We start from the raw sequence: 14,940 nt of genomic DNA, 5'->3' as shown, positions 1-14,940 counted from the left end.
TTATGCCCCAGATGCTCTCTCTCATGATCCCTAATCAGTAGCGACGATTGGGTGACAAAACTGCGAGGAAAAGGACAGTTTACATATTAGGTATACACGGCTCAGCATTAAGAGGCCATAGTGAGGGGGCAAAAAATGGGGACAATACCCCACGGACCCCTCTAATTGCCGCCACTGTCCATAATGATCCCTCCTCTATCTCTACAATGATTTCTCCTCCCCCTTTCTCTCCATGTTTGCTGCCTTATTGTACAGTGGGATCCACGAGTATTGCCGTGCAAATTGTCCATCGCCATGTGCGTGCACTTTATTTGACCCAATAAGAGCTTCAAGAATGAACAGAAAACTCAAAACAAGCTGTTGACAACTTCTGCACCAGCGTACATAAAAATCTAAGGCTTAAAAACACACAGGATGTAAGAAAAAAAAATAATGAAAGAAGTCGTGGACAATTTGCACGGTAATACTCATGGATCCCACTGTACATACTTAATATTTTAATTTCCTATGTGCTTATTATTTGTCACTTCTTACCTTGTAGTAACTCATTGTATTAGACCACTCCGCCCGACCCTGTGGCCGAGTGGTTAGCACATCGCGCTGCGACGCCAAGGGTCCCGGGTTCGAATCCCGGTCGGGCATGGTTGTTTGTGAATGTCCATTCATCAATTTCATCATTTCATCACTCATCCCCATCTTCGCAAATTAGCCAAGAGGCACAAAACGCGAAGTAAAATAAACTAAATAAATCAAGACCATTTGGAAAGCTGACAATTGAAAGTTTCTTTATGTAACTCTTAAATGCCAGCTTAAAATTAATACTGCGCAATGGAATATAATTTTATTAAAAACATATAGAGTTATAATGAATAACGGATATGATAGTGACAAACTTTACCAGTTTACTATATTTTTTGTAAGCATTTTATGAAAGTTTGACCTGGTTAACCGCAACAATTCTTATTTATTGCATATATTTGTATATATGTATTATACACGCCATCTATTTTTATTAATAGAAATTAAACAATAATGCAGGCACGTAAGTAAAACAAAAAGAGAAGTCAGACAGCTTCAAATTTGCCGGTAATTTTTTATATTTTTCATAAAATTTTGCCTTTAACTAATATTGGATCTACACTAAGGAAAATCTTCCTTCATATAATAAAACTGTCTCTTGCAAGCGACTGACGTCAGGCCGCGTGTTTTAAAATAGTCACTCTCTTCGGATACCTCGCCTTCCCCATGTACAGTGTGGTCCATAAGTATTACCAAGCAAATTGTCCACCAGCACGTTTACTCCCTTTGATTTATGCAATGAGAGCTTCAAGAACTGACACAAAACATCAAACAATCTGCTTACAACCTCTGAACAAATAGACGTACAAATACAGTCCTTAATATGAAGATAAAAACCAACGAAAATAGTCATGGACAATTTACTGAGCGATACTTATGGATCCCACTGTACAATCGGGAAAAAGCCCGATCGCCAGAAGAGTTCGATGGAGAACGATCAGTGGCGTACATAAACCATTCTTTAAGTTCTTTAAATAATTTACTTAAAATCTGGTTTAGAAGCTTGCTTTAATAGTTTTCATAGTCTATAATGAGTAATTACCTATATATTAAAAACAAATGTATATGAAGAAAGTTGGTTTACTTAGAGTAAACGCGGTAATATGGAGAATACGCCACTGATTTTCTGAGCTACCGACAGATGGCACTCTGTGTTAATATTCAAATCCCAGAATACCTGGATGAGACATTTGGGATAATTTCTGACAAAATAATCTACATTTGTTAGATTTATAAGGCTAAGGATTTTCTGAGCTGCCGACAGATGGCACTGTGTTAATATTCAAATCCCTAAATACCCGGATGATACATTTGGGATAATTTCTGACAAAATAATCTACATTTGTTAGATTTATAAGGTTGAGTTTTTAATTTGCAGCTCTTAATAGTTTAAAGATATATATAACCTGACTCTGTTATTTCTATTGATCAGTTCGCTTGGATGAAGAGTTGAGTTGCGATTATATGTTCAAAATTACTATATTTATTCATAATTTCCTACTGTGCCTCTTTTCAGCATTGTTCAACCGTTTTCTTTTTTCTTTGTTACTTACTTGTTTTCTGATTTTACTTCTGCTTTGAATATAGTACCCTGTTTCGGCTTGCGAGCTCTGGGTTTAAGGTACCAGACCGACCAGTCACTCGTAAGTCTTAAGTTAGCTATTTTATGAAACAAGAAATAAACCACTGATATCTAATTTTACCTTGTATTGAAAAAAATACACCTTAAAATCCAATAGTCACTACATTTTACAAAACCGTGATTTCAACTTTTCTTCTAATGCTGTTCTTGTGCCAGAGAATGTGATGTGTGATTATAACGCGACGCTCGTATAAAGTTTTAGCAATCGCGGGAAACTCGCAACGCGAAGTCAGACGGCACTACTCCTAACCGAGGAAATCTTTCCACGCCGAGAAAGTTAATGTTACTCCTTTTCTGTTACCAACCGCACTGTTCTCGTTCATTTTGCACCACTCACCCCATTGCAACTCTAAGTCTGTGATTGGTCTTTGCATAATCACACTATGCAATGTTATGCCAATAGCATTCAAGCTCTTAACTGCCTAGCGACAGCTTCTACTGCGCCACTATGCAAAACACGTTCACTGTAATCCAACACTCTTCCTACGCACTATTCCTGTTCCTTCAAATCACCCTTTCGTCCTACGTGTGCGTTATTTTACGTGACCCAAAGTAATCGGTCACAATCTGCCCCTCCCTGGGCAAAAATAAAAATTTCGAGTCAAATGAGGAATTTTTATTTCTGTAGGTTGGTCCTAAATGATCAGTTCTATTTACTTTGGTCACTTGACTTCCTCGGTAGGTTATTCACTTTTTGAACACTCCTCGTATAATCACTACACACGCATCATCATTCCCTATCACCACATTGTGTTGGCAAAATTTATATTTGAATTTGACATTTATTTTATACAGCACAAAATATAAAAGTACAAGAGATAATATAAAAGTACAAGAGATTATACAATATTAGGTAAATCCCTTATTTTCCACCATCCTTTATCCTTTGAAGTAGTACATTGTTTACCTAATAAGAATTAATACATAATAATATATCAAGTTCTTATGAAACACTTTTCTCTAAATACACCAATAATATAACAAATACATAGGAACCTATATTCCAATTTTTATCTAAAATATAAAATTATCTTTTTTTTTTTTTTTTTTTTTTTTTTACATACAATAACTCTACAACACCCTTCCTTTCATTACACTTAAAAAAAACCCTAACATTCTTATCCTAAAAATTAAACTTTAAACATATTAACATTTATACAAGCAACTACACTACACTTTTCTTTTCTAATCAACTAATTACTAAATATTCTTCGAATTCTCATTGAAAGCTCTAAAACTTAGTACCTTCTAAATTCAAATGAAAAGTATTTTTCGGGTTTCAAAACCTAGCCTATTACATTGGTAACATTCAATTTTTTACAGTACTCAATTTTCTTTTCCCTTGAACATCTCCATAACTTAAGGTTTTCTACATGTTGGTCGGTTACCAACTCCTCAGTATCACAATCCAATAGATCAAAAACTCCATTTCTAGTTTGTTTCATACAATAATAAGGCCCTCTAAACAAGTCAAAATATTTAGCAATCTTTTTATCAATTAATGAACTATGCTTATGAGTCTTTAAAAATACTAAATCACCTTCTACAATTTCAGTTCTACCTACTTCTTTTTCAGCATGTTTATCTACAAATTTCTGTCTTTTTTCACAAGTTTTGACTTTCACCATTTTTAGTTTATTACTCCAGTTGACATTAATTTCATTTTCGATTCCAAATGTAGCTTTCAAATTTCCATCAATCTGTTCGTTTAAATGTACTGAGACAGGAGCTTCTCCTAAAGTTTCATTTATGGAATAATTCAATAAGTTAACAATTTTACTAACATACAACGGCCAATCTTTATGCATGTCTTCACAATATATTCTCATGAGTCGGTTAATTTCCTGGTGAGCACGTTCTACTAAATTGGTTTTAGGATGATAACTGCTACAGTAATATATCTCAACACCAAACTCTTTCATTTTCTGTTTGAATTGTTTACTAATAAAACAAGATCCTCTATCGCAAATCAATCTTTTCGGTATACCCAAATGAACAAAGTAACAATTAACCAGCTTATCCAGAACTTTCTCTGTAGTAGCGTTTGGTATAGCGTAAGCAACTAAATACCTAGAAAACCCATCCAACAATGTTAACAAAAATTTCTCTCTACGAGGCCCAGTAGGCAACTGGCCTTGCAAATCTACAAATACTTGCTCCCTTACGGTATTAATGACATGCATACCCAATTTGGCTTTAACAGGGTGTTTATCTGGTTTAGTTTTAGCACATATAACACAGTCATTTATCCAATTTCTCACATCCTTTCTCATCCCTCTCCAAACAAATGATTTTATCAGTCTATTTACTACTTTATCAACACCAAAATGTCCACATTGATCATGATAAACCTTAATCACATCCGCTACAAAAATTTTTGGCAAACACAATCTCCAATTTTCCAGAAAATGGTAATTTCTAGTCAACAGAACACCCTCTACTAGTTTATAAAATTTGTTTACATTTATTATTCTTGATCTCATAACATTTCCCTCTACATTTTCCAAAATACTAATGATTTCACTCAATCTCTCATCTTCTCGTTGCGCCTGTTTTAATTGTTCCTTAGAAAAAGGTAAATTTTCAAGTTTCAAGTTACCAATCGTGTTAACAAACACTTTTTCTATTTCAAATTCCGGGTTGTTTCTTGACAATAAATCAGATAAATTATTATCCACTCCTCTAACATAAGTTACTTTAAATTTGTGTTTTCCTAATTCTAACGACCATCTACACAATCGCAGATTCCAGTGTTTAGCGGAATTCAGCCATTGTAGTGCTTTGTGATCAGTTAAAACCTCAAACTCCAGACCTGATATATACATTTCAAATTTCTTTATGCAAAATAACACTGCTAGACATTCTAATTCAGTAATGCTGTAATTTTGTTCAGCTTTAGTCAATTTTCTACTTACATAGTGTATTACCTTCTTACATTCACCCTCCATTTGAAACAAATAACCGCCAATAGCGACTGAAGATGCATCACAACTAATATAGAATTTTTTGTTAAAGTTAGGGTGACATAACATGGTTTCATTAGCAATTACCTCTTTCATTTTATCGAAACTTGCTTGTTCTATGGCTCCCCATTGCCATTTCTTATTTTTATGCAACAAATCAGCTATAGGAGCTATAATATTGGAAAAATTAGGTACAAATCTCTTCAACCATGTGAAACTTCCCAGTAACTTCTGTATCTCCTTTTTGTTTCTAGGTTCTTGCAATTCTAAAATGCTTTTTACTTTTTCAGGATTGGCCCTCACACCAGAACCAGATATAAGGTGTCCTAAGAACATAACTTCCTTCTTACAAAATTCTGTTTTTCTTAACTTAACTGTCATTCCAGCTTCGTGCAATTTTTTCAATACAATTTGCAAATGTTTTACATGATCTTCAAAAGTACTATCAAAAATTAATAAATCGTCAACATATATTATACAAAATTCTGACACATTTCCCAAAACATGATTCAAAGCACTAGTAAAGGCAGAAACGCCTGTCGTAATTCCAAAAGGTAATTTCTTAAATTTGTACATTTTCCCTTCAAAAATAAATGCCGTACATGCCTTACTATTTTATGTAAGTGGTATCTGAAAATAACCTGCCGACAGATCAAGAGAGGTAAAATAAGTCTTTCCATTGAAATTTAACAAAATCTCATCTAATTTAACTACTCTGTTTTGTTCTAGTCTTATCTTTTGATTGGTTGCACGAAAATCTACCACAACTCTTTTTTCATCACTTCGAGGCTTAGGTACTACCAAAAGTGGATTTAAATATGGTGAGTGACCCAATTCTACAATATCATCTTTCTGCCACTGCTCAATTTGTCCTCTCACTTCATTTTTCAATGCAAAAGGTACAGAATAGAATTTTCCCACAACTGGTTCATCGTCTATTAACTTGATGTCGTATGTAAACTTATTACAAGTCCCCGGTCTATCAGAAAAAACATCTATTAGAGGAGACAATGCATCCAACAATTCCATCTTTTGTTCACTAGTTAATTCTTCAGAAAATTGTATTCGTTCCCGCAAATCATTCACTGTAGCATCTCTTTGGTCTTTAACTTTCGCAGTTGGCAACACTTCAGCTCTCTCAGTATATTTCAAACAATCATCTGTCTCCACTTGTACGCGACTCACATTCGCTTCCTTTTCACATTCTTCCTCTTCATACTGTGTGGGTAAAAACTTAATAACGTTTCTTCCAACTTCTGTATTAAAAAACATCTTTTTTTCTTGAAAGTCTAACACCCCTTCTATTGTAAACAAAAAATCGCTTCCTAATATCACTGGTAGATTAAGATCTTTAACCACTACAAACTCCATCAATAATTCAGCTCCTTCCAGGTTAAGTATAGTCACTGTTTTTCCTAGAACTCTAGATTTCTTTTTTCCTGTGTAGTCAATCAAAATTAAATTATCTACTTTTGTTAATGAAGGTCTAGTCACCTCAGATGTGACCTTTTTCCATGTCTTCTCGGACATTATCGAAATCATACTTCCGGTGTCTACTAAGCATGTCACCTGAAGTTTATTGACCTTAGCTTTCACGCAGACTGAATGTTTAATCTTTCTTCTGTTAGCCGAACTATTCAAAATTTCTTCATTAAATGCACTATCTTCATCCACTAAATCTTCATACCACCTCACGTCAATTTCACACACTTGTAATAAACTCTTTTCAAAAAGCATTACAAATTCTCTCATTGCTAGTTCATTCCAATGCACCAAGTCTTGTCGATAATTATAACCATTTCCCATCGTCTTCTCATATTTATCTAAGTTAATTTCTCCGTTGTCCTTCAAAAACAAACTATCTAGGCTGAGCACTTGAACTTTTTCTCTTTTACCCAACTCTTTAATCACTCTGTTAAAGAATGTAAGTTTTTTCCAATGATCATAACTGCTATCATTCGCTACTGCAGGCACAGGAGGAACCGTACACAAAACAATCTCTTCACTCTTATTCTCCAATAAGTCTACTAACTCTACGTAGGATTTCTTAAAATCTTCCTTTTCTCCTCTTTTTAAGACATCATTTGTACCTATTAAAACTAACACTTTATCGAACTTGATGCTATGCTCTATTTTCCTTAATTTTTGTAACAAGTCATCAACTTTACACCCACTCTCACACAAATCGACATATCTTCTTCCTTCTCGGTTAAATTTCACTGATCTGTTTAACACAACGTTCGCAAATCTCACTAATTGACTGTCTCCTATCAATTCATAATCTTCAAGTACACATTTTTTCTCCACTTTCTCCACTGCTGTTCTTCGTATACTATTCTTGCACTGATTAGCACTAAAACCCACTTTATTATCTTCTTTCTTAAACTTATTCAGTGTTTCATCTACCACTGATTTCTTTGATTCGAAGTCAACTATAGTTGGTGAGGTGCAACTTTTTCTTCTACTTCCATTTTCCAGTTTATTTAGTAAAATACGAAGACTATTCCCGACTTTCTCAAAATTAGGAACACATTCACTACACAAATCACTAGGAGACAATTCCTTATTGTTAACTTCCTCCAAAAATGTTTTCAACTCGCCTACTTTAGTTACTAACTTCTCCCTCAATGGAGGCTCATGAACTTCAGCTTTCACAACTAATATGTCATTTATTTCTTTCTCGGGGTTATTTTTACTATTTTTCACTACATCACTGTAAAGACACTTTCGATTTACTATCGTCTGTCCGTTATCAGTTCTATTTTCGGTTCTTATTTTATCAGTCACTATCCGAGAAAAATCACGTGACTCTTCCATTACTCGTTTTTTGAACTAGTACGGCTTGCGGTAGAGTTATTAAAACCTTGGCCATTAACCGGTACATTTCTGGTAATTTCATTTCCTTCCCTATTTGCTAAACTATTTCTAGTTTGATCTTCCTGTCTTCTCTCAAAGTATTCATTTCTTCGAGTTGTCGGCGAGAAACGAGCTTGCTGTGGAAATCGCCCTTGGTAAGGAAATGGCGCTGTTCCAACATTAGTAGTTACACTTCCATTATTTCCCAGTGGAGTTATTCTATTTTGCTCATAAAAATTTCTAGTGTTTCTTTTGACTTCTACATTCCTCACAGCATATCTCCCTTCATTCTGCCTGGCTCCTCTCACTTCACCTCTTCTTTCTTCTGTCATTCTTTGTCCTGAGTTTTTCTGTCCAGTCCACAAAATTTCATGCCTTCTTATAATGTCTGCAGCCGAATTCAAAGTTTTGCATTTTGCTGCCAGCAACATTTCTCTTAGTCTAAAAGGTAACTGATTAGCGACCAAACTAACACACTTGTCTTCTGAAAGTGAAGATTGTAGCAATTTCAACTGTCTCACATTATCCCAGTAGAATTCTTCCATTGCTTTTCCGCGTCCAGGTATAAATTTCTGCGTTAATATCTCTGTTAATTTTGTAGATTTCACATCTTCCGATTCAAACTTCCTTAAGAACTTCTTTTTGAAGTGCTCATAATCACTGTACTTAGACTTAGTTTCTAAGAACCATAACTTTGCTGTCTTAGTTAACACAAAAGGAAGTACATGTAAATACTGATATTCCTTCACTCCCATTAAAGTTAAACTTTCTTCAAGATCTTGCAAGAATTCAGACGGTAGCAAGTCATCCATTTCACCTGAGAACTTTTTCAACTTTGTTATATCACTATACTTGATAGGGCTTTCCTTTACTTTCTCTTGCTTTCTCCTTTCCTTTCTTCTATTTCTTTGTTTCTTCCTTCGAGACGTCTTATTATAGGAATCGGAGTCCTCTGAGCTGGCACTCGTGGAAATACGTATCTTACTCCTAGCCCCTTTCTTCAAACTCTCTTCATCACTTTCATCACTACGAGACGACTCGCTTTCTTCGTCACTATCACTCACTCTTTCTTTCTTAATCACCCTTCGTACTGGTAGCTTAACAACACTTCTGCTAGACTTTTCTACACTACGTCTATCTCTACGACCCCTACTTTCACTACTTTCACCGGCAAATTTCAAAACTTTCTCTACACTTTCATCCGTCATTTCTTCATTTCTCTCAAAAACTAACCCTTTAAAACGCTTCACTTCTTCCTCAAGAGCATCGATTCTCTTATGTATTTTTCTCTCACTTTCTTCCAACTTCTTTTCAAACACTTCAACACTTTCTTCGTTATTCCTTTCTAACAAAAGCATTCTTCTTGAAATAACCTGAACCTCTTTCTCTATCTCTATTTGTTGCACTTTCAACAATTCATTTTCACTTCGCAGAGTATCACATTTCAATTCAAGGTCACCTCTATTTATTTTACACTTATTCTTAACATTACTCAATTCTTCCACTTGTATCTCTAATTTTCCTTCTGACTTTGCCACTGCAATTCCCATTTCTTTCTTCATCTCTTCATGCGCCTCGTTACACCATTCACGATGCAACCGCAACTCTTCCCTAACACATTCCACACTAACTATTTTACTTTCTAACACTTGTAAACGCTCGATCATTTCACTCTTATCTTCTTCACTTTGTTTCACCATACATTCTAACTTCTCGTTTTGTTTTTCAAATTTCACATCCATTTTTTCGGAGTTCACTAACAACCGTCGGAGCATTTCCATCACATTTGCATTACTCATATCATCCCTTTTCTGATCTTCCGACACTACATACTCCCCCACGGATTCAATTTTCTCCGCGCCACTGCACTTTGCACATCTAAACACTTTTCCCTTCTCATTCACAAAAGACTCGAACTCAACATCAGTCATACTTTCACATGATTTATGCTTCCAAAGTTTACACTCGCTACATTCTATGCTTCCATCTTCGCTCAGCTTCTTGCCACAACACACTAAAATAATGTCCCAGCTAACTTCAGGGGCGTCGTCTCTTAATTTAGGGGCAACAGACTTTCTTCTAGCCATTTCTTTTTAATTAAACACAGCACCACAACACGCAGGACAAAAAATAAAACATAACGCTCTCCTGGCTAGTCGATGCACAACGTCACTTTTCCTCCAGCTGTGATCGAGCACAACAAGGTCAACGCAGATATAAACAATCAAAACTACTTACCTCCTCTCAAACACAACACAGTTTATCCAACTCACTAGGAAATGTAAGGCTCTTCCCCGAAGAATTTAGGAAATTTAGAAGTACATTTTGGATAATTTAGAATTTAGAAATTTAGTGAGATTTAAAACTAACTCTCCCGGGTTTCGGCACCAATTTCAACCGTTTTCTTTTTTCTTTGTTACTTACTTGTTTTCTGATTTTACTTCTGCTTTGAATATAGTACCCTGTTTCGGCTTGCGAGCTCTGGGTTTAAGGTACCAGACCGACCAGTCACTCGTAAGTCTTAAGTTAGCTATTTTATGAAACAAGAAATAAACCACTGATATCTAATTTTACCTTGTATTGAAAAAAATACACCTTAAAATCCAATAGTCACTACATTTTACAAAACCGTGATTTCAACTTTTCTTCTAATGCTGTTCTTGTGCCAGAGAATGTGATGTGTGATTATAACGCGACGCTCGTATAAAGTTTTAGCAATCGCGGGAAACTCGCAACGCGAAGTCAGACGGCACTACTCCTAACCGAGGAAATCTTTCCACGCCGAGAAAGTTAATGTTACTCCTTTTCTGTTACCAACCGCACTGTTCTCGTTCATTTTGCACCACTCACCCCATTGCAACTCTAAGTCTGTGATTGGTCTTTGCATAATCACACTATGCAATGTTATGCCAATAGCATTCAAGCTCTTAACTGCCTAGCGACAGCTTCTACTGCGCCACTATGCAAAACACGTTCACTGTAATCCAACACTCTTCCTACGCACTATTCCTGTTCCTTCAAATCACCCTTTCGTCCTACGTGTGCGTTATTTTACGTGACCCAAAGTAATCGGTCACAATTGTCACTTTGTTTCCTTAGAAAATTGTGTCGCTCATTCTTTTGTTATTTTTAGTTTTCTGTTATATTTGTCATCTGTAAATAGCTTTTGTAATCCAATGAGAGGATTGCACTGTGTTCAGGTTGTAATTTCTACTATGATACGATTCTTATTTCATTTCTTTGCCCGTAGAACAATTTTGGGCTGGACCCAGCAGATATTCATATGATAGGCCACAGTTTAGGCGCTCACACGGCAGGCTACGCTGGGCAGAAGATTGAAGGTCTGGCGAGAATCACGGGTAAGTATTGGTCTTTCTCTTCTTCTTCCTTTCGCACTCTTTCATTTTCGTCTTCTATTACTCTTTCATCCTTTCTTAGTTTCTGGCTCACAATTCTACTCCAGGTTTTCTTACCTACTCTTCCTACACGGTCGGCCGCAGCATAAGGGCAGAGAAGGGGAGAAAACGAGTGAGCGGAGCTGAAGCCGTACACGCTGATGCAAAGAATGGTGGATAAAAAAACATAATTTTTATTTTAAAAAATCATCTTTGATGTTTTTTATTTAAATCGATTAAAAAACAACCTTAAAATTACTCGTCTTTGTTTTTGGCACCATGTTTTAATAGATAGGCATTTTCTAGTAAACGGTCCTGTAAAATATTCCAAAAGTTCGATTAAAGCAAAAAAAAATTATAAATAAATATACATTTTTCTGTTTCTGATACTGTATCTACTATGAAATGTTTGTTGAGTGTGTTAATGGAACTATAATAATTTCAGTAACTTTTCTTCCAGTGCAGATGAAACATTCTGGATCTACTCTATAATTGTAAAAAAAATATTAACTTAAATATTTTATAGTCTTTGTAGCAGAATCTTGGCAACTTTTTAATGATACTTTGAAAAATATCAGCTGCCATGTTAATTACAGTTTAATAATAATTACACTATTTATGGTTTAACATTATTAATAATATTTTTCTACACAACATGTTTGATATTCTTGCCTATAAAAATTATTGAATTTTAAATCAAGAGAAATGTGTTCACATTTCCTTTCGTATGAGCTTCGCACCATCAGTACATATATTGTATTTTCTTTATTTTCCTATCTTAGAGCCTAAAAAAACACCATTAAACGATTACAAGATTAATGTACTTTCACGAATAGTGATTCTGATCTCTGCAAAATCCTTATGTACATTATTCTATAAGTTATTTATTTAAATCTTGATTTAAATCATCCATTTAAATCAATCCATCTTGCTTTCCCCCTCCATCCAATCACGTTTCCTCGCCATAACACGTGTTCACTGGTCAAGCCGTCTCGCATTACTACTTGCGCAGAGATTTTCTTAAATACCGATAACTCGAACACAACAATTTTACTCGCAAATAGATATATATATACGTTATAAAATACGTTACCTTGAAATTTAATAATAATAGTACATAAATTATGGCTTAATCATAGAGATTAAGTTCTACTATGTCTAGGCTTGTTAAAAGAAAATTGGTTTAAATTAGTTGACAACAGCAGGATCTAATTGAATCTGACAAGTATCATTAAATTAATTTGGTAAGTGCTGATTTACATTTCAAACACCGAAAACAAATGAACAAAATATTTTCACATCGATGAAACTTAATGAAAATTGCTGCGCAGAAACTACGATTTTCTGTTATCGCAGTCGAAACCAGAACGAAAAAAACATCTTTTCAGGTGGTTGTCAGCTCGGGGGTTGAGAAACACTGGTCTAATGTACATTTTCGTCTAGTTCCAAATTTTTCCGCATGGCGTCACTGGTTACCATCCGACTTTACAATAGCTACATGACCGCCTCCTGTGGTTAAAATGAGAACTACCTGAAGCACTCTCAATTCGAACGATTGCAAGCCTCCAAGCCTGTAGTACGAAATATTTGACGTATACTATATTCAAATTGTAACGTTTAATTAGAATTTAAAGCCGGATATAAACAAAATGCTCAGTTTTGTTGCCCACAAAAATTGGCCTTTTCCATTCAAAGCTTCCAAGGTTGAAAACGCAAGTGGGTAAACCAGAGACGAGACGATTCTTGAGTCCAGGGAATGGATCATATTAGTGGTGACGTCACAGCAGACGACGAGCTGGAACCGAGTCTAAACAACGGGCTAACGTGTTTTCTTCCTATACAAATCAATTGGATTTTCGATCGGAAAGGGTAGTTTTAATTATTGTGACAGCAGTTATTAAACAAAATTATGATGCGTATCGTACATCAATGTAAAGATGAGATTTCGGGGAATACGTCTATATAACACACTTACCTTATACAAAATATTAAAATTTCGGTAACCACAAACGTCTCTAATTCGTATTTTTCACATTGATACTTACATATTCTGCAATCGTAAGGATTCCTCTATTTCGCGTTTCGTTTTTTGCACGCAAATAATCTCAATTTTCGAAATATCGAGTATTTTTATTTTGTTCGCTTTTGCTTGCGTTACACGCGATATGGCGGAGAAATCTTGACTAGCGTAGTCCATGATCAGTGTTTATGCAGTGTTGCACCCTTCTTCATAGAAAAATACCTAGGCTACTTTCGTGTTACTGATTTTGTATTTTTTCCAGGTTCGAAAACTCCACGAACCATGCACGGATAGACCCACGAACCATTCATAAATAGCCCCGCAAACCATTCACGGATAGCCCCACGAATCATTCATAAATAGCCCCACGAACCATTCACGGATAGCCCCACGAACCATTCATAAATAGCCCCACGAACCATTCATAGATAGCCCCACGAACCATTCATAAATAGCCCCACGAACCATTCACAGATAGCCCCACGAACCATTCATAAATAGCCCCACGAACCATTTACGGATAATCCCACGAACCATTCACGGATAGCCCCACGAACCATTCATAAATAGCCTTAGAGTTACTGGGCGAAAGGGGGGGTTATAACCCCCATCAACCTCACATTGAGCACGCCACTGATCCTGTGCACGTCATGTTGTCGCAAGTTCGTAATGAGAAATGAAGAACAGTAACTCACGTTTATTTACGTTCTAGAACTGTTACACAGTTACAAAACCGCGTATTTGGAAACACTGACCGGTTGTTACGTCATGAAACGCTCGCAAATATTTGGTTCACGTAGTAGACGGACATCAAGGGAACAGCTTTCGTGCATCGGAGTGACATTAATGTCGAAAATTACATGATTTACCGGCAAAAAAATTTCAACGAGTTGAAAGCAAACTTCCAAGACCTTCCTAAAGTATAAATAAAGCCATTTCGGTAAGTACTTTCCCCTGTAAAATTGAAGAAATACGTTTTGGGGATACGAAAATTTACCAACCAAATATTATTTTGGTAAATCTAACAAAATGAAACCCATTTGTTTAGGAAAACCAAATAGTTTAGTCAAAATTACCAAACGATTTGTTAAATAATTTATTCATAATTACTTATCTTATAATCGGGCTACTTTTAGCTAGGATGGATAGTTTCAAGAAACTAACTGATCTCAAAATACACATTGAAAAGAGAAAATCGTAATGAACAATCGTTTTCTGACTTTTTTTTTCACCACTTATATGTCCAGAATCAAAGAGGTTGCTCATGGGAGATTGATTTTTATTCACTGCAGTACATTTTCTTCTTTAATTTGTAGCTTTAGTGTTAACATATCTTTTGAAGAGTGTTAAACCACAATTTTTCACTATGATTACAATCAAACGTGCCATTATTTGTTATCCAAAACCTTATGTTTCTTCTAAACATATTGTTAGAACCATCTGGCGGCCGGTGTAGGAAACTCAGTATAAAGTAAGTATATTCTG

At 35.5% G+C, this 14,940-nt stretch overlaps 1 protein-coding gene across 2 annotated transcripts in view; it reads left to right on the top strand.

The window, feature by feature from the left end:
• Positions 1-14,940, top strand: part of LOC145979784 (pancreatic triacylglycerol lipase-like) — a 173,732-nt gene that overhangs the window by 119,429 nt on the left and 39,363 nt on the right. For both annotated transcript variants that reach the window (XM_083112764.1, XM_083112765.1), the window contains exon 6: positions 11,291-11,399. In XM_083112764.1, the coding sequence (XP_082968890.1) occupies positions 11,291-11,399 (109 nt within the window). The remainder of the gene's footprint in view (positions 1-11,290; positions 11,400-14,940) is intronic.

Source organism: Lepisma saccharinum, chromosome 26 (assembly GCF_977018435.1).
Source record: "Lepisma saccharinum chromosome 26, izLepSacc3.1, whole genome shotgun sequence".
Classification (NCBI taxonomy): domain Eukaryota; kingdom Metazoa; phylum Arthropoda; class Insecta; order Zygentoma; family Lepismatidae; genus Lepisma; species Lepisma saccharinum.
The sequence above is the reverse complement of the archived record's forward strand: the minus strand, read 5'-3'. Positions and strand labels throughout refer to the sequence as shown.